This window comes from Myxocyprinus asiaticus, chromosome 12, assembly GCF_019703515.2.
Source record: "Myxocyprinus asiaticus isolate MX2 ecotype Aquarium Trade chromosome 12, UBuf_Myxa_2, whole genome shotgun sequence".
Taxonomy (NCBI): Eukaryota; Metazoa; Chordata; class Actinopteri; order Cypriniformes; family Catostomidae; genus Myxocyprinus; species Myxocyprinus asiaticus.
Genome location: NC_059355.1, coordinates 8,052,120 through 8,078,102, shown reverse-complemented (window position 1 = coordinate 8,078,102; position 25,983 = coordinate 8,052,120). Strand labels below are relative to the sequence as shown.

Here is a 25,983-nt window from a genome sequence, read left to right as displayed (position 1 = left end):
CCATTCTGACCTCCAAACTGTTATGGCCGGTTTATACTTCTGCGTCGAACCTACACCGTAGGCTCCGCATAGTGGCCAACGCAGTGGTTTGCATTTATTGTTCTGCGTTGGTGTGTCTGCGTCATTCTGTGAGTACACAGCCAAAGTGCTAGTCTACTGAGAGAAAATGCCTTCACTTCTGAAATAACTATATATTTCATAAATAAACAAAAGCAGTTTAATTCATGAATATGTCGTAAAGGTGTTGTTTAAAGCTTAGAGGCTGCACTTTACAATGCATTTAAGGAATATAACCAACTCCTAACAGGTGCTTTTTAATTTGCTGATAAATTAGAAGTGTTCTGTTTTCAGAACTTATGAAATATGAATATTGAATGTAAACCATAATATCAAACATTCAGTCAATGCATCATACAGATCAGAAAGGTCTCAAGTAGAATACAACAAATATTGTTTCACTCACATACCAAATATACTGTATATCGAGTAAAAGCCTTGAGGAAAAAAAACGTTGTAAAAGTCTTTTTGTTGCTTTTTCGTTCTTAACTTTATGAAATATTTACAAAATATAAAAGCAGCAGATGCTCCCGATTAAAAAGAGCCCAAATACAATATGATATAATGCACAGTTCTTAAAATAACTCAGAGAAAATGCAATGCTACCTCAGATATCTTTTTTATTATCTTTGGGAGTGGTCTCTGGGTACAAAGCAGACCAGTCACAGCTGTTGTGGTCTGCATTGACGCAACATGTTTTGAGAAGTGCATGTTAGGGTATGGTGTAGGCTACATCGTAACTTTGTCTAAGGTTCTACGCAGAAGTATAAATCGGTCTTATCGGTGGTCGGTGGCCAACGTTTGCATAGTTTCTGACTGTGTTTTGTATATACACAGTAGTTGCATTCTATACTGTTTGTAGGATGGTAATAAACTCTTGTTTGAGGGATATTTCACCCTCATGTTGTTTGAATATTTTGTGAGCCTTTCTTTTTCCATGGAGCACAAAAGGAGAAATTTTGCAGAATGTCCAAGATGATCTTTTCCATACAATGAAACTGAATGGTGATTTATGCCACCAACTTCCCAAAAGGTTAAATCATAAGCCCATATGACTTGTGCACTATATTCCCAGTCTTCTAAATGATAGGACCAGTGAGGAACAGACCAAAACTGACCGAAATTGATGATGGCTTCAAATGCCAGTTGGTCTCGCATGACGCACCAGGTTTGAATTTGCACAAGCGTGAAAGAGATTTAAAGGGGTCATGACATGAGGAACTTCAGTTTTTCTTGATCTTTTGACATATAAGAGGTCATTGTACTATAAAAACATACTGTAAGTTTCAGAACTCAAAACTTCCTTTTCACTGCAAAAAGAAAAAGAAAAAAAAAGCATTCAACACATCAACGCCTACTTTACCATGTCACTTCTGTAGTAGTGAGATGGCACGGAGAGAGCAGGTCGGTCAAGATCAGAGAGCCAATCATAACAGTGGGCTGTTTACTGTCCAGTCTTAAATGAGAAGCAGCACCAAAACCGAGCGTTTCTGACAGAGGGTCAAAATGGGGGTGGAAAATGATCATGTTTTACAAATATATGACTGTTGCAAAAAACTTTACTAATATTAAAAGTGAACCTCAAGGAACATATATAAAATAAAATAAAGAAAGGTTATGACCCCTTTAAGAACTAGGATGGAAGATACATTTTGGTCTATTCCTCACACAAAGCTATCGTATGGCTTCAGAGTACTTGAAATATAGTGTACAAGTCATACAGACTACTTTTTTGGTTTCTATGGAAAACAGAAGCTTGGACATTCTCTTATTGTGTGCCACAGAAGAAAGTAAATCAAATGGACTTCAACAGACATATGGGTTAGTAAATGATGGCAGAATGTTTGGGGATAAATCATCCCTTGATATGTCCTTTTTAATATCCCCTTTAAATCTGTTTGTTTGTGCTTTAGAATTACTTACGAGTGGCTCTGCAGAAGGCAGATAGCGGCTGTACAGCTAAAACCCTGCAGGTGCGGCCCTACGCCACTACAGAAGAGGTGTGTCGCCTTTGTGCCCTCAAATTCCAAGTGTCAGATCCTGAAAATTACGGGCTCTTTCTCTTGGCCAACGACAGCAGTCAGCAATTGTCTGCGGACACACACCCTCAGTGGATAAAGGCAGAGTTACATAGTCGACCGCACCCTCAGCCGTTTTATTTTGTCTACAGGAAGATACTCAACATAAATGGCTGCACTCTTGCTCAATAGCACCATGGAAGCTGTGCTGCAGACTGAAGAGGGATGTTGCTTTTTGTTAAAACAAGATTTCTATGAAATTAGGGTCTTTCCTGGTTTACTCATTTTCACTGCTTTATCTAGAAACCAATATATTGTCTGAACGCTCAGTTGCAGTAAATTGTAAGTGAGGGTGTGACCTAAAGGAAAGTGTATAAAGATCAAAGAATAAAAGATTTGCTGTTGAAGGGCATGCTGCCAAAAAAAAAAAAGAATGTAGCAAATGAAATAGGGTCATTTTTTTTTTTTGTGAAAATATCTAAACATACCTAAAACAAGATATATTTATATGTCAGGCAAAATGATGTAAGATACCAAGTCTTGTTTTCAGAAAAGTCAAATTAAATTTATTGAGGATTTTGCTTTACAGAAAATTAAAATATAAAACTCATATCCCATTGGCAAATAGCTTTTCCTTGTTTTTTAGCATAAACCCCAGTACATTTTCTTACATTTGTCTGAAAACAAGACTTAAAGGATTAGTATACCCATTCTCATAATTTACTCACCCTCATGCCATACCTGATGTGTATGACTTTCTTTCTTCTGCCTTAACACAAGCAAAGATTTTTAGAAGAATATCTCAGCTCTGGTCCATACAGTGCAAGTGAATGGTGACAAAAAGACATGGATTAAACCACTGTTATCATATGAATTGCTTTTATGCTGCTTTAATGTGCTTTTTGAAGCTTCAACGTTTCGGTAATCATTCACTTGCATTGAGTAGACCTACAGAGCTGAGATATTCTAAAAATCTTAATTTGTGTTCTGCAGAAGAAAGAAAGTCAATACACATCTGGGACGGCATGAGGGGGAGTATATGATCCCATCAATATCTTATGCAATTTTGCTTGTCAGGTAAATGTGTCTTATTTTAAGGCTGTTTAGATATTTTTACTGGAAAACGACCAAAATTTTTTTTGAGGTTCAGACTTCAGCTTAATGCCCACACAGACCTCTAAGTACGATTAGTAAAATATTCTTTCCTAAAATGTAAATTTATATTTTAAATAGAAATGTTTATAAAATGTTCTGCATATATTAGCCATTAATTTGTCTCATGGGTATCATAATGTACATAAAGAGAAGTAGGCTATACATGTTCTCCCTTTGAGTCAATATTATTTCTGCATTGTGTCTGCCACCAAAAATGCCAGCACTGCACTGAAGGCCTTATTGTAACATTTTGTTTGTAAATACTAAGGTATCAGGGATCCTCTCTAGTTAAATTGAGTTCTGTAAATAGTCTATAAACTATTTTTGCAATCAGACTATTGAACATTGAGAGCTTTTGCATTCTCGGAAGAAGTGTCACCTCTGCTGTGACTGTCACGGGACTCTCACATCTACAGAATGGTGTGAAATTTCACTAAGCACTGTGAGGGGAACCTTTTACAGAGATGGTGCAGCGAGATCATGTGGTTGTTTTTCTCTATCAAAAACACTGTGAGATTGTTTTGTTTCATCAGAGGGTATCAGATTTTTTTGGCTCTAGTGTGACCTTGCTGACTGTTAAATTGGCTGAAGAAGCTTGAGAAGCTGAGATATTTTCACACTTTCTTCTTGTGAAAAAGAACACTTTGCCCCTTATAATTCAGCCTAATGTCTGATAGTGCTGTACTGTAAACATTTTATACAAAAATATTTTGTGCCAGAACATCTTTGATGCACCAAGTGCTGAGAATGTGAATTATTTTGGCCTGTTTCCTGAACTGTTAATGATCATTTAAATCCTGAGTTTGGGTATATTTTATTGCATTTGGTGGAATTTACATTGCAAGTAATAAAGAACTGTGCTTTTATTCTTTTCATCATCTCAAACCTTTTCTTTCTTTCTTTCTTTCTTTTTTTACCATCTCAGCAGTTGATTCTGTAACATCAGAGTGATAATGTGCTTTTGCATCCAAATAGTACATTTAGTAAACCACCAGTCCAAAAAAAATGTTTATTTATATTTCTTGTGGTTTTAAAAAATGTTTCAATCAAAGAGAAATATATAGACAAATCTACATTTTTCTTATATGAAGTTTTGTTTTTACAAAACTAACCAAGGGCCTAGCAAGGAAATTACTTTTGGGTGGGCCTCAATAAAAATGGATGGGCCAAGTTTTTGCCGAACTATATTTTTTACCACATTTTCCTTAACCACAGAGAAGCACCGCATTCAAACAGTTCTTTCACACTTTTAGAAATCAGAATTTATGCATTTTAAACTGTTATAAATATATATTTGAATTCAAAGAATAATCTCTAATATTCTGGGTGGGTATGGGTCTAATTTGGGTGGGCCCGGGCCCAGGCCCACCCCGGCCCACCCTTGTCTACGCCACTGAAACTAACATTTTATGTTTGTTTAAATCTATCATTTGAAACAGATAGTGAAGGAAAATCAGCCAACATGTGTCCAGCATACATGGGAACCCTCAAATACTTTATAAAGCATCCTAGGTTAATGCACATCATTAAGTTGGTTGAGAAAGTGTGCAGAGCTGAGGTGCTACTTTTGGGGGGGGGGGGGGGGTGCAGGTTTAATTGGTTTACGAGGACTTTTTTGGAGGTTACAAACTAGTAATTACAAGGGTATTATGCTATAAATGTGGTTTATGAGGACATTTCTAGTGTCCCCATAATTCAAATCACTTAAAAAACATACTAAACGATGTTTTATTGAAAATTTAAAAATACAGAAAGTTTTTTTTAGGGGTAGGGTTAGGGTTAGGGGATAGAATCTATAGTTCATACAGTATAAAATTCATTATGTATATGGTAATCCTCAAAATGATAGCTGCACCAACGTGTGTGTGTGTGTGTGTGTGTGTGTGTGTGTGTGTGTGTGTGTGTGTGTGTGTGTGTGTGTGTGTGTGTGTGTGTGTGTGTGTTTAAACTTTTGACTGGTAATGTAGGTCTGTGCAAGGTGCTTATTGAGAAAATTACAATAATTACCGGTGACCCTGTTCGGGTTAGTTTCAGTCAGAGTGCAAGAAGAACATTATCAATGACTGATGTTGAACGCTACTACAATGTTTATCAACAAATCCGGAAAATAGAGTAGTCCCCGTCTCTACTCAAGCTGTGTCACCCCTGGGGAGTAGGACATGGTGCATGACAGCGCCTCGCATCTCCTCTACTGCCAACTCGCAGTGGAGATGCTGCATCTGCACTGACTGCATGCCCGTCACCATGGCGACAGTGCAGCATCAGCACCACCGCTGTCAGAACTCAGCAGTGATATGATGTGGCATGAGTCAATCTGTAAAACATTAAAGGAGCATCGCACAATTTTAGTGTGCTCGCCTCAGATCCTACGGGAACATGCAGCTCCATGGGGCTATCGTGATATCAAGCAACCCACTTGTTTTAGCGTCTAAAACAATCCCTGCATCCAAATATGTTACAATATGGTATTTCAAAAGCAGTACATCAATTGAGTAGTATGTCCAAATCCTCGGAAATTCACCCAGATGACTTCCTATATTATTCGAGATTCTGGACAGTTGTAGCTATCTGATAGGCTGTGTCTGAATTTCTGTGCTGTCAGAGTATGTACTGCATTTGGTGAAGAATGTACTTCTTGTCTGTTAAAAAAGTATGCTCTTTAGGTTAACAGGTGAGTAGTATGAATACATTCCTGGACATCATCTGGGAATGTGGACATACCCGAATATATGACGTAGTAACAAAAACCGTGGAAATACACTACTCTGGTTTAAACAAGTACAATTTAACCACAAGGACCATGTTTCTAGTTAAATATATGTATGTACTTACAGTTGAAAAGAGCCGCCTAACTCTTTTTTTAAATTGAAATAGTATAGTGTCCATTGGATGCGCACTTTAGAATCTCGCCGAATGTAGTAGTAGGTCATCCAGCTATTTCACACTTAGACTACTGTTTTATGAATACTGAGGACACCCTGGATACCCTACTCTATTGAAATACTGCTTTTGGCATTCTATATATAAGTATGCATATTTAGACGCTGCCATAATGCCACGGGAGCTGAGGAGCCGTCAGATTCAAAACACTGAATTTAAAAGAAAAAAGGCGTAGAACCACGAATCACGAGACCCTTTTTCATTATAAGTGCTATATACCATGAAAGTAGTTCCTTATTGTTAAATTTTACTTGTTTAACCAAACTGGAGTAAATTATTTTCGCGTCATACTCATCTGCATACCTAGAAAACATACTTTATTAATGGCGAAGAAGTACGTTCTACGTCAAATGCTATCCATAATCTGACCCTGATAGCACACGTATGTCTCAGAGATGTCTCTTTTAGATCTTTTCATCTGGAAAGCATCACAATCTAATTAACATCTGCTAAACATCTTAAAAAGATCAGATTTACAAACATTCTAAATCTTAAACGTCTTAAAGACATCTGCTGAATGTCTTATTGACATCCAAAAGAAAACTATCTTATAGATGCATTGCAGATGAGCAAACAACATTAAGAAAAAGCCTTCCAGATGTAAAAACACATCAAATACACATCTGTGTGATGTACATGTGTGTCAGGGGACTGTCCCTTAGGACATCAACCATGTATACTCCCCAAACAGCACAAGAACATCACACAGACCTCTGTTTGATGCGTTTACATCTGGAAGATGTATTTTTTTACGTTGTTTGTTCATCTGCAATACGTTAATAAGACGTTTCCTCTCGAATGTCAATAAAATATACAGCAGATGTCTTTTTTTATGTTTATGATTTAAGAATGATTGTACATCTGATCTTTTTAAGACGTTTAACAGATGTTAATTAGATTGTGATGCTTTCCAGATGAAAAGTTCTATAACAGACATCTTGGAGATGTAAGTGTGCCATCAGGGTGTAGTAACCATGTTGTTTTGTGTGGCAGAAACCATGGTAATAGCACATGTACATCTCCGAGATGTCTGTTGTAGATCTTTTCATCTGGAAAGCATCACAATCTAATTACCATCTGCTAAACATCTTAAAAAGATCAGATTTACAAACTTTCTAAACGTCTCATAGACATCTGCTGAATGTCTTATTGACATCCGAGACAGACATACTATATGACTTAAAGACCTATTGCAAATGAGCAAACAAGTGAAAATACTGTAGGACTGGGTGATGTACGTGTGCTATCAGTGCAGTAGCCTAATGACTGTAGTAACCATGGTTAGTTTAGTTTTTCCTAATGTTTTACTACACGTACTACACATGGTTAAACTAAATGTAACTGCAGTAAAACCATGGTTGATTTTCGTCGGCTGAGGGATACTCGAATTAGGACTTAGTGGTTCAACCACGTTATTTCCACTATAAGAAACCTTAATTAATGCAGTAGTCTGCAAAGGATAACTTCAGACTGTTCTGAATGTGACTTGTTCTTCGCACTGTCACTCGCATGGTCTTGTGTGCGTGGACGTGGTGACGACGAGTCCACGCCACAGCGATCCAATTGACGACAGAGGCGGGGAGGGGGAACGAACCGATGCTGATGCTCTCGTACTGAGGAAATCTGCGGTCCGCGACGCAAGATTCACACCGGTCGAGGCGAATATGGTAACGGTGCATGCCTCAGCGCACTCCGTGGCCTCCTCAGAGTGGATCATCTGCCTGGATAAGAGGTGAGAGAGACCATATCCGGTCCGAAAGCGAATGTACGGTCTATTCGTTTTAATGTCCGTAGGGGCTGCAACAAGGTGACTGACAAATGCGTGAATCCCGCATTCCTGATGCATCACCTGTCTTTGAATGGGCATGTATGCACGCTTCTATGGACAATAGGAGAAAGAAAAGAAAAAAAGAGTATGTAGAGGCTTTTTCTTATTTGTTTACTCGGTCAATCAGGCACAATCAATGGTATGATTTTCTATGTAATGGATTGTCAGTGTCATCTCATTTCAATGTCATGTGGGCATCCTTTGAAAGCTCTTGGAATATTTTTGTCTGTTAGCTTTTGTCTACCAAAATATTTTTCAGGCAGAAGGGTTGCAGCATGTTGCAGCACTGAATCGGACTCCTTGTGTGTGTGTGTGTGTGTGTGTGTGTGTGTGTGTGTGTGTGTGTGTGTCCAATGTACCGCAGGTTATTACATTCAGATGAGTTAACCTGTCAGGATACTTTATAATTAGCCTACTCTAGATGTGTTGTTGTTCTTAACATACAAGACTTTTGGTTTATTATTCATTAGCCCTCCAGTAAAAGTAAAGGTATTGATCATGGTGAGAAGAATATCTGATACCTTCTCTGAACCACAGCCCCTCCTTTCCTAGACCCATCCCTGCAGGTTACCATGGCGATGGGAGGAAAAAGTGAGATCACCTTACCGGGTGTGATGGGTTTTCAGTGGCTGATGTTTTTAATGGACTCTCTAAACCTCATTGAGCAGATCATCTTTATGTAATGGTTCTTTTAAGATTCTCTATGGTCTCATTGCGGTGTGTTTAACATCAGAGCATCCAACACCAGGATGCACACTGGAGATCAATAAATGCACACACACACAAACAGAAGTAGAATGAATTCAATGCGAAGTTTTATGCTGTCCAAGCAGTTTCAAAAGATCAGTGGCACCACGAATAGTGTATTGCGATTAAAAAGTTGCCATCTTACTTTATTAAAAAAAAAACAGGAAGAGCTTGATATGTCAGATTAAAAAAAAAAAAAAATTCCAGTGTCCGTGATATGTTTTATTTTAAGCATATACTTGCCAATAAAAGGGTTAAAAATTGCTGGGAAGGTGGAGATGGTTAGATTGCCACTTGATTCTTACCTTTCCCTGCACTGATATTCACACTGTACAAAGGATGAAGCCACCTGTCAGAATAATTGTTCCCCTACTGGACGTGGCCTTGAAGGAACAGTTCACTCAAAAATGAAAATTCTGCCATGACAATAAAAAAACTGGCTTTAGAATTCAATAAATTATTTATTTCCATATTATTGAACATAAGCCTATCGTTGGCCTACTGTCCACAACAATCCATTTTGTGATATATTTATTACAAGGGCTTTTCTAAGGACGTGTCAATGTACACATGCATCAGACAGACGCCTTTGGAGCGTCTCACTTTGGTTGTGTTATGTCATAAACACAGCGTTTTTAGGTTGCTGTGTCAAGTTAAATGTAGTTTGAAACATAGAAAAACACATCTTCAGATCCCTGAATTCGAAACTGCGCTCTGTCCAGCTGTGTTTGAATGCAAGAATGCTGTCACTCATGTGCTGTCACTACTGTCAAGCAAACCTGAGTGTGGTTTGTTGTCTGTTCGCCTGCACATTACCTATACAGCTATACCTATTACTGCCCCCTGCTGAAAACAGGTGGTACATCAAATAGGGCTGCTCGATTATGGATCACGATTATTATTATTATTATTTTTTTTTTTTTTTGGATTTTCTCCCCTTTTTCTCCCAATTTGGAAAAGTCAAATTCCCAATTTGCTCTAAGTACTTGTGGTGGTGTAGTGACTCGCCTCTTTCCGGGAGGTGGAGGACGAATCTCAGCTGCCTCCACGTCTGAGACCATCAACCCATGCATCTTATCACGTGGCTCATTGAGTGCGATACCATGGAGACATAGCACATGTGGAGGCCCACGCCATCCACCGCAGCATCTACGCACGACTCACCACGCGCCCCACTGAGAGCGAATCACATTATAGCGATCACGAGGAGGTTACCCTGTGTGACTCTACCCTCCCTTGCAACCGGGCCAATTTGGTTGCTTAGGAGACCTGGCTGGAGACACTCAACACGCCCTGGGATTAGCAAACTCCAGGGGCGGTAGCCAACGTCTTTACCACTGAGCTACCCAGGCCCCAATGGATCATGATTATTTAACACGATTAATCATTGACTTTGGAAACATCATGCATTTATTGAACTTAAAAAAAAAACTTGTCTTTTTAATAGTGGATTTCCTTGAACTTGAAATGTAAACTGCACTGGGTAGGGGAGGAGGCTTTTGTCATATGGTGGTTATATCATGTTTCGTATGGTAGTCAAATAAAGAAAAGCCTCCATCCCCATAATTTACAGCAGGGATGCTCACACTTCTATGGAATGAGATCTACTTTTTCATCATGTTATTGCAGCAAGATCTACCATGTACAATAAAGGCTATACATTGCTATGTTATGCATTTTCGGAACACACACGCATGTTCAGCACACAGACATACGCCACCTGTCAATCAAACAGGGCGCAGCTGTTAGTAGATCACTTGCGAATGATAAAATGACGTGCTCTGGATTGTTTTCAACAGCAGAATAAGAATATTAACTTTCTAATAAGTGACACAGGCCTAGGCAATCACAAATATAGCTGGTTATTTTTTTGTCATTGACGTTTTAATCAGTCTGTTTGTCCGGGCGGGTATTTTCCCCTTCAAAAATCCACTTGTCATGGACAAGCGTTAATGTCGAGCCCTGATTAAATATTGTAGCCTATTCATCATTCTCTGATAACATTTTTTTCTTCTGCAGTATAGCTCCTAAAGTTAATGTACATTGTTTTAAAGGAATTTTAGATATTTTTTTGGTAAACAAGCCAAAAAAGACTAATCACAAACGTATTTTGTTCCAGTGTATAATGGGCTAAGACTACACTCTCTCACCTTTATGTTCACTTCGATCCATCTTTATCTCACAAAAAACAAACTTTCTCTTCTTAAAAGAGCTGCGTATAGCTGTTTTCCTTCATGATAAGATACATACAGTGAATGTGACGCATATATTATGATTCACTACGTTGTGAGCCATCACGTTATAATCTAACTGCAGCAAACACGTGCGAGTGACGTGCGTCCCCAGAGTGTGCATCAGCCAGGAGAAGATTCAATCTCTGCCCCGGTCACTTCACGCAACTCATAGATGCGGCACAGACCGCACAGAGAAATGCCAGTTTCGGAGTTTATTTTCATAACCTGCTTCCTTATTATTTGAACTTTAATAAAGGAAGCTTTAAAGATATAATGCCGGGGTGTTTCATTACGAAACGAAATGCGGCACAATAATCATTCTATCTCGATTATCTTGTTTTCATAATCGTAAGCCAAAATCATAATTGAAAATAAAATTTGATTAATCACCCAACCCTAACTTCAAGCTTGAATTGCTCCAATGTAGGATTGCGCGATAAACTAAATATATGAAAAAACTAACAAAATATTACAATGCCAAAAACAAAAAATGGTACGATATCACCTTGATTCTCATTTCGGTAGAATTTTACGGGATGTGACATTTTTTGATGAAATCAATGATAATTAATCAAATTCAAATCTTGATAAGGCCAAGTGTGATCATTAAATAGAAGAATGTCGTTTAATTAAATGTAGCAGGTAAAGGTGTTCAAGGAGGAGGGAACCGGCTGAACAATCAACGTAACTTTTAATAACATAAATGAACTTTAATCAACTTAAACACAAACATATGGACACACACACAGCGGCCGCGTGTGCTCTCTCTCTCTCTTGAATTGGCACTCCCGGCTCGTCTTTATCCCCCTCCCAGCTGATTACGACAATTCAGCGCCGGGCGTGCGTCGTCACGGCCTGGCCACACCCTCCCCCTTGTCACACTCCTCCGCCGCCCAATTTAGGCCAGGAAAACCTCCGTCATGACATACTCCTCTTCTGCCGGCAGGTTTTTCCCGCCTCTCTGGAGCCCTGGGAGAGACGAGGGGAGGGAGAGGAGAGAGGGAAACAGCGAGGGGGAGAGACAGAGAGAGAGAGAGAAAGAGAGAGAATAACTCACTCGCCGGTCACCTGGTCCTCAGCTACTCCTCCGACCTCTGGCGGACAACAGCTCGCTCCTCCCCTGGTGGTCGGCAGCGAGTCCTCCGAGCCCTGGCAGATGGAACAGCTCCTCCCCTTTCTCGGCGGATGACAGCTGTTCCTCCGACTCTCTGCGGCCGGCAGCGACCCCTCTGTCCCCAGGCAGACGGCCACGGTTGCGGCTGCTCCCCTGTCAGGATGGCAGCGGCGAGGACTCGGTGACAGCGCATCCCTCCTCCTTCCCGGGTTTCGGCGCCAATGTAACAAGTAAAGATGGGCAAGGAGGAGGCGGGAACCGGCTGAACGGTTTAATAATATAAATAAACTTTAATCAGCACAAACACACAATTCAATTCATCATGCCCCGGGCATGCCCTCCTCCTCGTCACATTAAATAAAATGTAGTCTATATGCGCTGCATGCAGAATGAACAAGAGGTGCCGCTCTGCTCACAGTCATACTTAATAATGTATGAGTAACTGTGAACCCTCACACGAACTCCGGTGCTGCTCTGAGATCTCAGCAAAGCCCTTCTGATAGAGAAACCTTCAAGGTTAGCATAGATTAGCATAACACGGCCGTTCCATAGACATTCTATGGTGGTACACTGGCGAGGAGACAAGAGGCCGTTCTTTTTGAATGGATGTTTCACAATGCTGAATAAACCACTTTTGTGAGAAAACAGCTCATCAATAAATTGCTGTTTTATAAGAGAAGTCACGGACGATTTTATGACAGGAAGGTGTCAGTTTACGGCTCTCTCCATTCTTTTGTACAGCATCAGCAAACTGTCGTAAAATGCAAGTTGACGTTACATGTTAAAGATTAGTGGACAGGCGGTTAATTCATTAAATGTTGAGCCGTTTCCTCACAAAAGTGGTTTATTCAGCTTTGTGAAGCATCTCCTCCATAGACATCCATCATCTTACCCCAGGGGGCATCTTCCCCCATCTTACCCTACTATTCTATAGAAAGATTTAATGTTCAGAGTAATAGCAATAATACTACTAATAACAATAATTTAATAATAAATGGTTTTATTATTATTAAAATAATTATTTTTAATTATTACTATTTTTATTATTATTACAATTAACAAGTGTACTGAATATCAGCACACTGTGATTCAGTCATACAGTAGCAGCCTTGTGCCATAAGTAATCAGATTTTTTTCATTAATGTTTTCATTTATACTGTGCAGCTCTGTTGTGCAGCATTTTATTTGACCAAAAAAAATTGCTTTTTGTTTTTGTTTTTTTTTTTATTATTATCTTTTATTTGATTAAAGCTTTATGTATTTGATTAAACACTGTTTTGATGATAACATTTAATTAAAACATAAAACACAGAATCCAGAAGAAGTAAAATGGAAAATGCAGATTTTATGCAAGACTTTATGCAGTTCTTTTAATCAAGTCCTTTTTTGTGTGATTTCATCAGAAATCTCAGGTTATGTATTTGTTAAACAGGTATTAAACTGCATGGAGCAATCGCATCAACTTCAGTTATGCTCAAAAGTTTGCATACCCTGGCAGAAATTGTGAAATTTTGGCATTGATTTTGAAAATATGACTGATCATGCAAAAAAACTGTCTTTTAAGGATAGTGATCATATGAAGCCATTTATTATCACATAGTTGTTTGGCTCCTTTTTAAATCATAATGATAACAGAAATCCCCCAAATGGCCCTGATCAAAAGTTTACATACTCTTGAATGTTTGGCCTTGTTACAGACACACAAGGTGACACACACAGGTTTAAATGGCAATTAAAGGTTAATTTCCCACACCTGTGGCTTTTTAAATTGCAATTAGTGTCTGTGTATAAATAGTCAATGAGTTTGTTAGCTCTCACGTGGATGCACTGAGCAGGCTAGATACTGGGCCATGGGGAGCAGAAAAGAACTGTCAAAAGACCTGCGTAACAAGGTAATGAAACTTTATAAAGATGGAAAAGGATATAAAAAGATATCCAGAGCCTTGGAAATGCCAGTCAGTACTGTTTAATCACTTATTAAGAAGTGGAAAATTTGGGGATCTCTTTATACCAAGCCAAGGTCAGGTAGACCAAGAAAGATTTCAGCCACAACTGCCAGAAGAATTGTTCGGGATACAAAGAAAAGCCCACAGGTAACCTCAGGAGAAATACAGGCTGCTCTGGAAAAAGACAGTGTGGTTGTTTCAAGGAGCACAGTACAACGATACTTGAACAAAAATTAGCTGCATGGTCGAGTTGCTAGAAAGAAGCCTTTACTACGCCAATGCCACAAAAAAGCCCGGTTATAATATGCCCGACAACACTTTGACACGCCTCACAGCTTCTGGCACACTGTAATATGGAGTGACGAGACCAAAATAGAGCTTTATGGTCACAACCATAAGCGCTATGTTTGGAGAGGGGTCAACAAGGCCTATTGTGAAAAGAATACCATCCCCACTGTGAAGCATGGTGGTGGCTCACTGATGTTTTGGGGGTGTGTGAGCTCTAAAGGCACAGGGAATCTTGTGAATACTGATGGCAAGATGAATGCAGCATGTTATCAGAAAATACTTGCAGACAATTTGCATTCTTCTGCACGAAAGCTGCGCATGGGATGCTTTTGGACTTTCCAGCACGACAATGACCCTAAGCACAAGGCCAAGTTGACCCTCCAGTGGTTACAGCAGAAAAAGGTGAAGGTTCTGGAGTGGCCATCACAGTCTCCTGACCTTAATATCATCGAGCCACTCTGGGGAGATCTCAAACGTGTGGTTCATGCAAGACAACCAAAGACTTTGCATGACCTGAAAGCATTTTGCCAAGATGAATGGGCAGCTATACCACCTGCAAGAATTTGTGGCCTCATAGACAACTATTACAAAAGACTGCACACTCTCATTGATGCTAAAGGGGGCAATACACAGTATTAAGAACCAAGGGTATGCAGAATTTTGAACAGGGGTCATTTCATTTTTTTCTTTGTTGCCATGTTTTGTTTTATGATTGTGCCATTCTGTTATAACCTACAGTTGAATATGAATCCCATAAGAAATAAAAGAAATGTGTTTTGCCTGCTCAGTCATGTTTTCTTTAAAAATGGTACATATATTACCAATTCTCCCAGGGTATGCAAACTTTTGAGCACAACTGTATGTCAGAACTTTATGACTGGCCCAAGGCTGACTTATTATGTACTTTGTACATGCTCAAACCTTTAATCATAGGGCTTTGTTCACACATAGCAACAAAACAGAGCTTTTCCTGTAATGTTACTTGTAACTTCTCATTTTGGGAAATAGCCAGAGCTGACTTTTTTATTTCTCAACAGGTGTGTGAAAATGCCTAATGACCCACCTTAATCTGTTCTAGAAAAGGTCTAGATTTTTTATTTAACCTGGCTACACCATGCTGGTATCTTTTTGTGGAATGTAGGAAACTGGATTAGTTTCCTTATGAAATATCCTCTGTTTTGCAAAAAATTTGTTACGTTTTTTCTTTATAAAGTCTTAATTTCCCTGTGTTATTATTTCCATAACAGCGAGGTGTTCCTGTATGAAATGAGTCAGAATTATGGCACACTGACTTTGTTAAGTGAAGCAATTTATTCCACAAGTGTACACACACACACTCACACATGTTCAGGTCAAGTTAACAAGCTAAGACGTGTGAAGCATTGCTATATTTAAACAAAATGAGAAGGGGAACTTTATGTGGCTGCATTTCTCTCAATCTGACACACGCTATGAGAGCAAAACAGTGCTGCCTGTCTCAACATATAACTGTTAGAAATTCTACTCTCTTTTGAGGATTAAATGCTCTATACAGTTGCTCATAATGGCCAGAAATGAAGGCAAGAGTGTTTTTTACAATAAGTGGAATGATTTTTGTCACAATTACCTATCGGATATAGTCAAACCACATATTAAGTTCAAAGGCTGCAAACAGCTGTATCAATTCCTCCCCTCAGCTCACTTGTTAGTTAAATTAAATGGAAGAAAAGACCATTTAAAAGACTTTTCTTTATAGTTATGTTTAGGCTTATTTCTCTCAATTCTGACAGCACTGTGAAGCAAGAGATGGATCTCACAGGAAAATTGGAGAAGATTGAGGGACAAATTCACTAAACAGCTGCGCCGCTTTTGCGCGTGGTATTTCAGTGCAAAAACCCGTGTCTTCTTCACTGACCACCCACAATCTAGTTTAAATTAGGCGCAAACAGCACTGAAATTGCGCTGAGTCTTGATTATTTAAATTAAGTCATTGTCATTCCTTTCTGCGCAAACACACCTCCTTTTATAGATTGCATTTCGTTCACAAAAAATTCCCGGCGCAATTTACATCGTGCTTGTTTGCGCCGTTGCCTGCATAATTATTTTAGTAAATGGGGCACTAGACCAGCGTAGATAGCGCGTGTATAAAAACCAGTTCTTTTACCGTGTGCAGTTAATTCTTAGTGAATTCCCTTTTGGATGTTTTGTCAGAATAACCACACTGTGAATTCAGCGACAGGAGGTTGAAAATTCTGCTGCTGAAATCAGTCTTTGCTTACCTAATTTTGAAACCACTGCTCCCAGCGGCTGAAGCTGGAAGTGATGTTGAGGTAAATTGTCCACAGGTTGGTGCCAAAAGCGTGATGTATTTTCAGTTACAAATGATGTAAAACAGTCAACAGAAATGCATATTTTATTAACTCTAGTCCTTAACCCACACCCCAACCCTAAACCTAACCGTCAGTGGAGTAAAAATTTAATTTTAGAATGAAAAAGCAACCTTTGAATCATGCTCACCATTGTTTTTGTGAACGCAATTACTTCCTGGTCCCAATGGGACCTAAACTCGTGTCTTGGAGGAGTAGCATCAGAGGGAAAAGTGAACACGTTTTAAGTGAGGCAAAAATTTCTGAAGCTGCTTGTCAGTAATTCAGCAGTCAATTTCAGGTTACATGAACATTCGGAAGTAACATGTTGATTTTCTGTGTGATTATGTTGTTTTGTCTGCCATGGGCGGCTCCAGGGCTGGGCTACCGGGGCCTAAGCCACGAATATTTTCCGTAAAGCCCCGAATGTTTTGATCATCTTTTTGTAGTGATGTCAAAAGCACCAGTGCTTAGGTATCAAGTTGATATGAAAACATATTACATATGATTAATTTAACATTACATTTTAAAGTTAGGGTAATATATATAAATGAATGATTCCTGTCTTTCTACAGTATTGATAACACCAAATACAGACTTAATTCATTACCCATGAGCTGTCTTGTCAGCAGCTGCTTTCCAGCTCTTATGTAGCCTTTGTGTGCGCATGCAAAATAAGAGTTTGCGGCATGAGATTGTGTCTGTGTGTCTTGGAAACTGTATTGAGTTGGTCCATCCAGATGCAGTAAGTACCAAATATTTAGATATATAACCCTGAAAACAAGGAGTAATATATACAGATGTACTCGAGGAATTTGCTAACTTTAAAGTCACGAGCCAGGACAATTGCATTTTTAGCAAAACACTTTAGTAAGACACAATGAAATAAACCTAGCAAACTTTAGCAGATCTTGCTATTATTTTTCATCTCTTGTACCTATATAGCCTGTTTACAACCTGCTTTCTTGTACATTAACTTAAGCACCCGATGAATCAATGAAAACTGTATACAGCCATACAGAATGTAAGTCAAACTACGGAAAGCCTAAAGGGACAAAAATTTTAAAGTAAATGTGTTAAAAGCATGCAATTTCTGAACTTCATGTGTATCTAAGACTGAGACAAAAGTTAGTGAGACTTTTTTAGTATACTATATAAATGTCACCACATAGATATATTCAAATTTTTATTATAAAGTGTATTATATTCCGATATTTCATCAAAGTATGGCCCCATATCCACAGAGGTTTGAGCTAAGCCCCGAATGTCCACTGACCCTAGCACCGCCCCTGTAGTCTGCTACAATCTGTCTGAGCTTTCCCAATATCCTAACTGCCAACAGTGGCAGAAGCAGAACTAAAGTCACGCAACCTCCACGCAAGATATGAGCAAACATTTGGGTTTTCAAACTGGGCACCGAGGACCCCCAGGGGGCCACTAAGGGGTTGATAGGAAAATTCCAAAATATAAAATGTGAAAGAAAAAAAGTTTAATATTATTACTGTTACATTCTGCTTTCTAAAGAGTAAAAACCAGTTGGATATCATGGGATTAATCATGATTATTTTATACTATTGACAGCCATAGTTTTTAACTGTAAGAAAAAGAAAAACAAATCTGCATATAGGTTTGTAATATATATATATATACACTACTGTGCAAATGTTTTAAGCACTTGTGAAAAATGTTGCATAATGAGGATGTCTTCAAAAATAATGACATAAATAGTTTTCAATTATCATTTAATGTCATACAAAGTCCAGTAAATATAAAAAAGCTAAATCAATATTTGGTGTGACCAGCTTTGCCTTAAAAACATCACCAATTCTCCTAGGTACACCTGGCACAGTTTTTCTTGGTTGTTGGCAGATAGGATGTTCCAAGCTTCTTGGAGAATTCACCACAGTTCTTCTGTCTATTTATGCTGTCTCAATTGCTTCTGTCTCTTTATGTTAACTCAGACTGACTGTTGCAGGGCTCATGTTCTTCTATTCTAATCTTTTCTATTTGCAAAAGTAATGTTTGGAAGTCTAACATTTACATTTCCTATTGACACACTAAAGCTGAAGATATAAATAACCATCTTAAGACAAATGCTTTTGTGAAACGTCTTATGTGCCTAAGACTTTTGCACAGTACTGTATATATATATATATAGTATAACCCTAAACCTAACAGTTCTGAGACAAAAACAGCATGTTAATGTAGTATCTTAGTAGCCAGAGATCAAAAGGGATGGCAAATTTGGGGGGGATTAACATTCACGCCCAGAATTTGCAGATTTCCCATGTGATGGGACTCTAACCTATGTTCCCACAGGAGACATTTTCAGATTCTACATTTTCTACAACTGTTGACAAAAATGTTACCCCTCTATTCTGACCATTTCTATGTATGGACAAACACTTTTTTTTACTCTACAGAGCACAATGTCCTCCTTATTGAGCCATTCTGAATGGCACAGTTTCTTTGTCTTCTGTTTATTTCCTCAGCAACCTATTCATGTAATTGTCCTTTGCCTTCAGGATTTTCTTGTAGGTCACATTGGTAAATGTGTCTGCCCAGACCATAAAATCTATTTGTCTGTTTTATAGGCCAGCAGAACGCTCAGGAGAAGATGTGGACATAATTCTGGCTCAGCTGAAGGGTGTAAAGGCCTTTGAGAAGTTCCACCCCAACCTTCTGCAGCAGATCTGCTTGTGTGGCTTCTATGAGTACCTGGAGAAAGGCATCACCTGTAAGAACCAGATTTAGAATTGCTTTTTTATTATGACGCTTCTAGATGTTGTCAATTGATGTTTTAATTTGATTTTAAATTAATAGGGTTGAGTTGGCCAAATTGTTCTTTGGAGATTAAGTTCTTGATTACATTCTAGGTTCTTCAGATCATTGTATTGGTTTCTTGGTTTGTAAAAGCACCAGTACCAGAGGATAAAAATGTATTTCTAGAACGTAAAAAGGTTCTCCTATCGCTTAAGGCTACAAAAACATTTATTTTCTAACTGGCATCGTTATCTTTAAAGTGTAGTCCTGAATGAATCTGTGCAATAGATTACAAGGTAGATTTGCTATAGAATGAGACAATTGCATGTTATACTGTATTAACAAAACATGATTGATGTTCATAGATCAATATTCATAAAATGTGTTCATCTGCCTATAGTGTATCGGCAGGGTGACATCGGTACCAGCTGGTACGCTGTTCTGTCTGGATCACTCGATGTGAAAGTGTCTGAGACAGCCAACCATCAGGTAAGCAAAACCATGATCAAGATCATTTGAAACCTCAATCTGCTGTGAGTCAGCAGAAATAAGTATGACTTGAGCTTAGTAGACATCATTTGCATCCATCAGCATTCACACAGAAAAAAAAAAAAGCCCTGCTGTGAGTGGGTGGATGGTCCAATGGATGGCCTTGTTAATATTCTGATATACAAGGAAGTGAAGGCACTGCTGTAGTGCTGTTGGGGATGGAAGCATCTCTCTGAGAATCCACGGGGAATACATTGATTCACACTCTTAGATGTGTTCATTGGCCATAAAACACTCAGCACTCCCACACAGTTGAAGAGGGATTCCCAAACATTCTAGAAGCTTCTTGTAACAAGGTTAAGGTTGGGAAAGGAGAAGGCGGGAACCGGCTGAACAGTCAAAATAATATTTAATGAGACATTAAAACATAAAGACAAAACATAAACACAAACTCATACAGGGCAGCTGCCTGTAGCTCTCTCTCTCTCGAACTGCCGCATCTCATTGCACTTATCCCTCTCCTCGCCTGATTATCCCTATTGGGGGCCGGGCATGCATAGTCACGGCCCAGCCCCGCCCTCCTCCTTGTCACACTTCTATATTCAGTTTATTAGAGGTTAAAAAAATGATGGGCTGCATCAGCTGAATAATAATAAGAATCTGACCAAACCAAATTCACAGTTCATTAAAATACTTATTTTGTGTTGGGCATATGCATGCTATATTCTGTATGTAGGAGCAATGTTTTCATTGCACCACAGAGCCAGTGTGTACAGGAATCGACCTAAGAATGGCTAACTTAAAGTTAAAAGTATATAAATAAATAAGCAAGCTGTTTGTTGACCAACAGAAGACGGGAACAGTGTTCGGGAAACCTGTTTGAAAACAATCATTACTTTTGCAATTCCTTTTGTTGATGCTAGTGCCGCAGAAACGACACACTTCTCCTGTCTCCTGAACTATGAATGAGCAACATCTGAGCAATATATTTTAGTCATGACAACTCTCTGAAAGATTTAGCATGTTAATGTGGGTATGACAGATTGATTGGATATTGGGCTTGGCAGACTAGATCTGCTACTCTGCTGCAGCTGCTGCAGAGCAAGTACGGAGGCTCGATACTGCTAGAAAATACACAAACTAATACCTATACTAAGTTAAGCATGTGGACATGCTGCTGCTGCACATTTAGACAAAACGCAAGACATGCTGCATCAAGCATGGATGACATGCTGCTGCACAAATAGACGTTTCAAACAATCCTCATGTAGCAGATCTAGACCGGTGGAGCTGGGGTGGAGGAGGGTTTCAGAGAGAAAACTCTCGCAGCGTGCTGCAGCAAAACCAGCTTATCTGCAAAACTGAGCAGTTTAAATGTAGACAAAGAGATAGATGCAAGTTGATTGGTTACCCGATTACAGGTCAAAGCACCATTCAGCTTACACCATGCGAGATGATTGGCCCAACATGTCACATGTGAGTGAGAAAATTGGCAAACAGATAACAAGTTTAAAGAACCTATCAGCTTGTGCTGCGTAGAGTTGCATAGCTCAGTTGTGGTCATTTGTCCTTTTTGTCTGTATGCAATGTAGCATTCATATGTAAAGCAGTCTAGATTGTACTTGCTTGATTACATGCAAATATGTGCACAGAACTGACAAGGCATCATGTTATTTACTTGTCCTGCTACTATGAATGTTCTGCATGTAGCTGAATGTGTGTGTGGGGGGGGGGGGGGGGGGGGGTGCGTGTGGTCTGCATACTGTGTGTGCATGCTAGAATCCCTGTTTCATTGATGCAATATTACCAGCACGGTTGCTGCTCGAGTTTCACAGAGTGATCCGCTGGGCAATCTGCCATTATCATGTTGCTCTGATCAAATGAGTATAAAACGCAGGACAGGGCGCAAGAAACAAATGCATGCATATGTGTATGTACAGTATGTGTGTGCTTATGTCTGATCTAAGAAGACTTCTCATGTTCAGTGGTCTTTTAAAACCTCTGTGCACAGGCTTTTACAGTGTGTTTAGATTTAAATAAATTAGAAGAATTAAGATTCTATCATTTGCTTACAAAGATGTGATAGATCTTAATTATGATCTGTGAAACAATCGTTTTCCTCTCCCTGATACCTTTCCTTTCTCTCTTGATAGGATGCTGTAACGATCTGTACTTTGGGAGTTGGGACGGCGTTTGGGGAGTCGATCCTGGATAACACACCCCGGCATGCCACGATCGTCAGCCGAGAGAACAGTGAACTTTTGCGCATCGAACAGAGGGAGTTCAAAACCCTGTGGGAGGTTTGTTTGAAAGTTTTCATGATTTAATTAAATAGGCTGCATACTAATTTGTAAACCATCCATCCTAAACAGTAAACTATATTAGAGTTAGTGCATTTCAAGTTATAGTAAGTTATAAACTATATATAAAATATATTAAATAGGGCTGTCGATTTAACGCGTTAATTCAATGCGATTAATTATATAAAAAATAATGTGTTAAAAAAAATACAAACGCAGGGATCTCTGTTTTTCCAAGTTTCAAACTATGTTTAACTTGACACAGCGATCTAAAAACGGTATGTTTATGACACGACACAAACGAAATGCTCCAAAAGCGCCTGACGCAGGTGTGCATTGACGCGTCCTTAGAAAAGCCCTCATAATAAATATATCTCAGACTGATTGACAAATTCAATTGAAAAATGGATTGTGTAGGCCAATGATAGGCAGATGACATAAGTTCAGTAATATGGAAATAAACAAAATATTGCATACTAAAGCCACTTTTTGAATTGTCTTTTTGGTAACACTTTACAATAAGGTTCTATTCGTTAATATTAGTTCATGTGTTAGGTATCATGAACAAACAATTAACAATATATTGTTTACAGCATTTATTCTTTGTTAATATTAGTTAATAAAAATACAATTGTTGATTGTAAGTTCATGTTAGTTCATAATGCATTTACTAATGTTAACAAACACAACTTTTGATTTGAGAAATGTATTAGTATATGTTGAAATTAACTAAGATTAATAAAAGCTGTAAAAGTATTGCACATTGTTAGTTCATGTTAACTAATGTTATTAAATAATTTTAACAAATGGAACCTTATTGTAAGGTGTTACTGTCTTTTTTAATGTTTTACTCGTGTGCCACAATGATGTAATGCATTTTATTGATCTATATTATTATTATTATTTATAATAAATATTGTATTTATAATGATTTAAATATAACTATTTATAAGTATTTAATCATTATTTATTGAATTATTGTTATTTGAGGGGCTTTCTAAGCAAATAGTTAAATATGCGATCAATTACGATATTTCAATTAATTAATTGACATACTGTATAATTAATTAGATTACAAATTTTAATTATTGACAGCCCTAATTTTAAATTAAAAAATTGTATGCCAGATGTGCCTAACTTGTATACTGTTTCTGCTAAATTTTCAAAGTGTGCATATGTGTGTTCTTTTTGGATAATATTGCCCAAAAGCACAATGGAAGAGGAATTTTCGATGGTTCTCTTTATGTATTGTATGAAAAAAAATAAATGGTTACAGCACCCTTAAACTAATGAATTTGATGCTAATGATCACATGCAAACGGCAAAAATATTGGACAAGGGGATCTGTGGTAACAAGGCACGATTTTATGATGCACCTCAAAAATAATTGATTTACGCATTTTAATTTCATACAAAATTTGATTTTGAATCAAGTATTCTTTAACAAAATAAAATTATTAAAAAAATAAACTTTTAAAGCTTTTTTTAATTATTATAACATTTTGTTAAAAATTTCACAATTCAATTTCATGGAACTTGTTATCAAATTGAAATGCGTACATCTTAAAAAAATTGCCTAAAATATTTTTTAGCGTGTGATGTCACAATAATCATGCGGTAACAAATCGCTTGCGTTTGAAACGTCATTTCCATCAGCTGTTAAAAAGCAAAATCTTCTGTGTAGATAAAAAAAAAATTTAAGTGTTCCATTTGGGATGATACTACACTTTATACAGTCATACACTACATGGCTGAGTGCATTGTGTATAATGTAAGTGCATAGTGTATTGTGCATCATTTGGGACACAGCTAATGTCTTAACACAAATATTGCTTCCAGTTAAGGGATAGTTCACCCTAAAATGAAAATTCTCTCATCATTTACTAACCTTCATGCCATCCCAGATGTGTATGACTTTATGATTTTTAGAAGAGTATTTCAGCTCTGTAGGTCCATACAATAAAAGTGATTGTGTGCTAAAATGTTGACACTCCAAAAAAGCACATAAAGGCATCATAAAAGTAATCCATATGACTTCAGTGGTTTAATTCATAGTTTCAGAAGTGATGTGATAGGTGTGGGTGAGAAACAGATCAATATTTAAGTTATTTTTTGCTTGAAATTCTTCTCCCTGCCCAGTAGGGGGCGATATGCATGAAGAATGTGAATCACCAAAAACACAAGAAAAATAATGTTACAGTGATCTGTTTCTCACCCACATGTATCATATCGCTTCTGAAGATGTTGGATTGACCACTGGAGTCTTATGGATTACTTTTATGCAGACTCTTGTGATTTTTGGAGCTTCAAAATGTTGGCACCCATTCACTTGCTTTGAATGGACCAAAAAAGCTGAGAAATTCTTCTAATAAACTTCATTTGAGTTCAGCAGATGAAAGAAAGTCGTACACATCTGGGATGGCATAAGGGTGAGTAAATGATGTGAGAATTTTCATTTTTGGGTGAACTATTCCTTTAATTTGTCACTTTGGAAATGGAAGGTTAAGTTGAGCACTGTGGGATACAGTATTCTGCACGGTCTGCTCTGTTGTATACTGCACATTTTGGCAAATTTGGTACTAGGATACCAGAGTATTCCATGTATGAAGAAAATTCACACATTTGCCCAGTATGCATACTGTTTACTGGAGAAATAGTATGAGTAGTATGGTAGTATGCTATTCCAAACATCAGTACCACTGGAGGGTGCTGTCTGATTTGCTTACAGCTCTATGGGTTTCTCTGGGATCTTCAGCACTGTGATTTGCCAAATCTTAGGCTTTTTGCCCTCAAACTGTCATTGAACCTTCAAGACAGCTGTTCTCTGATATCACTTAAATGGAGAATGTGAATGTGTATGTGTTTGTATACATGTTATCCTCAGAAAAAGACATGAATTGTAGTCAGCATGTGGTCGCAGTGATAGTAGATTCAAGAGTCACGCAGGTGTCTTTGAAGTTTTGTACCATAAACTTAGGAAATGAGAGGGGCTGCATCCGAAAACTTGGCAGCTGACTTGCTGCCTAATCAGATAATGGCTTAAAGGAATAGTTCACCCAAAAATGAAAATTTGCTTATAATTTTTGATTTTTTTTTGCCATCCAAGATGTATCTGAGTTTCTTTCTTCATCAAAACAGAATTTAAGATTTTTAGGATTTCATTTCAGGCCTCCTCCTTTAAACAATGCAAGTGAATGTACTCCATTTTTTGACAGTCCAAAATGCATATTTAGGGTTCATCAAAATAATCCATAAGCGCGTGATTGTTTACAAGAGAAGGAGCGCTATACAAAAGTTGAATTGTCTTTGCTGTAGATTTGTATTTGTATAAGTGTATTATTCAAAATAGCCGTTTGGTGTGTGTATCCTGGATGCTTCAACCTTCAGAAACCCCAAAGAAAACGCACGCCAGGAAAAATATGAACTTTTCATCGATTGCCTATACATGATCATGAGCGATTGAAGCTCTGGCTTATCGTGCTGAACCTGGATATCAGTACACCCCTACATTCTCTCAAATATTGGAGGGTGAGCAGTGAACATTTTACCCCTGAGGATTTCAGATCACTGAAAGAAACAAAGGGTCGATATCTAAATTAATTTATGTGCCAGTGTTGTTTTTCCAGCGAACTCAGGTATGTGTGAAAACTTTGTCATTGTCACGCCTCCCTCGGGCTCTACACCTCCCTCAGCGTTCCGCTTCTCGTCACCCGATTTCTAATTCACCGCACCTGCACTCAATTCACTCATTCATCACTG

The 25,983-nt window shown here is 38.2% G+C and overlaps 2 protein-coding genes across 5 annotated transcripts in view; both read left to right on the top strand.

Moving 5' to 3' along the window:
• Positions 1 to 4,103, top strand: part of LOC127448871 (ras and Rab interactor 2-like) — a 33,990-nt gene extending 29,887 nt beyond the window's left edge. For all 3 annotated transcript variants that reach the window (XM_051711763.1, XM_051711762.1, XM_051711764.1), the window contains one exon: positions 1,971 to 4,103. In XM_051711763.1, coding sequence (XP_051567723.1) covers positions 1,971 to 2,267 — 297 coding nt within the window. In that variant the 3' untranslated portion in view covers positions 2,268 to 4,103. The remainder of the gene's footprint in view (positions 1 to 1,970) is intronic.
• A 3,809-nt stretch (positions 4,104 to 7,912) lies between these two features.
• LOC127449171 (rap guanine nucleotide exchange factor 4-like) overlaps positions 7,913 to 25,983 on the top strand; it is a 52,183-nt gene continuing 34,112 nt past the window's right edge. The window contains exons 1-4 of one of the 2 annotated variants that reach the window (XM_051712412.1): positions 7,913 to 8,083; positions 19,267 to 19,409; positions 19,836 to 19,924; positions 22,078 to 22,224. In XM_051712412.1, the coding sequence (XP_051568372.1) occupies positions 7,989 to 8,083; positions 19,267 to 19,409; positions 19,836 to 19,924; positions 22,078 to 22,224 (474 nt within the window). In that variant the 5' untranslated portion in view covers positions 7,913 to 7,988. The remainder of the gene's footprint in view (positions 8,084 to 19,266; positions 19,410 to 19,835; positions 19,925 to 22,077; positions 22,225 to 25,983) is intronic. The other variant, XM_051712409.1, reaches the window with a different exon arrangement.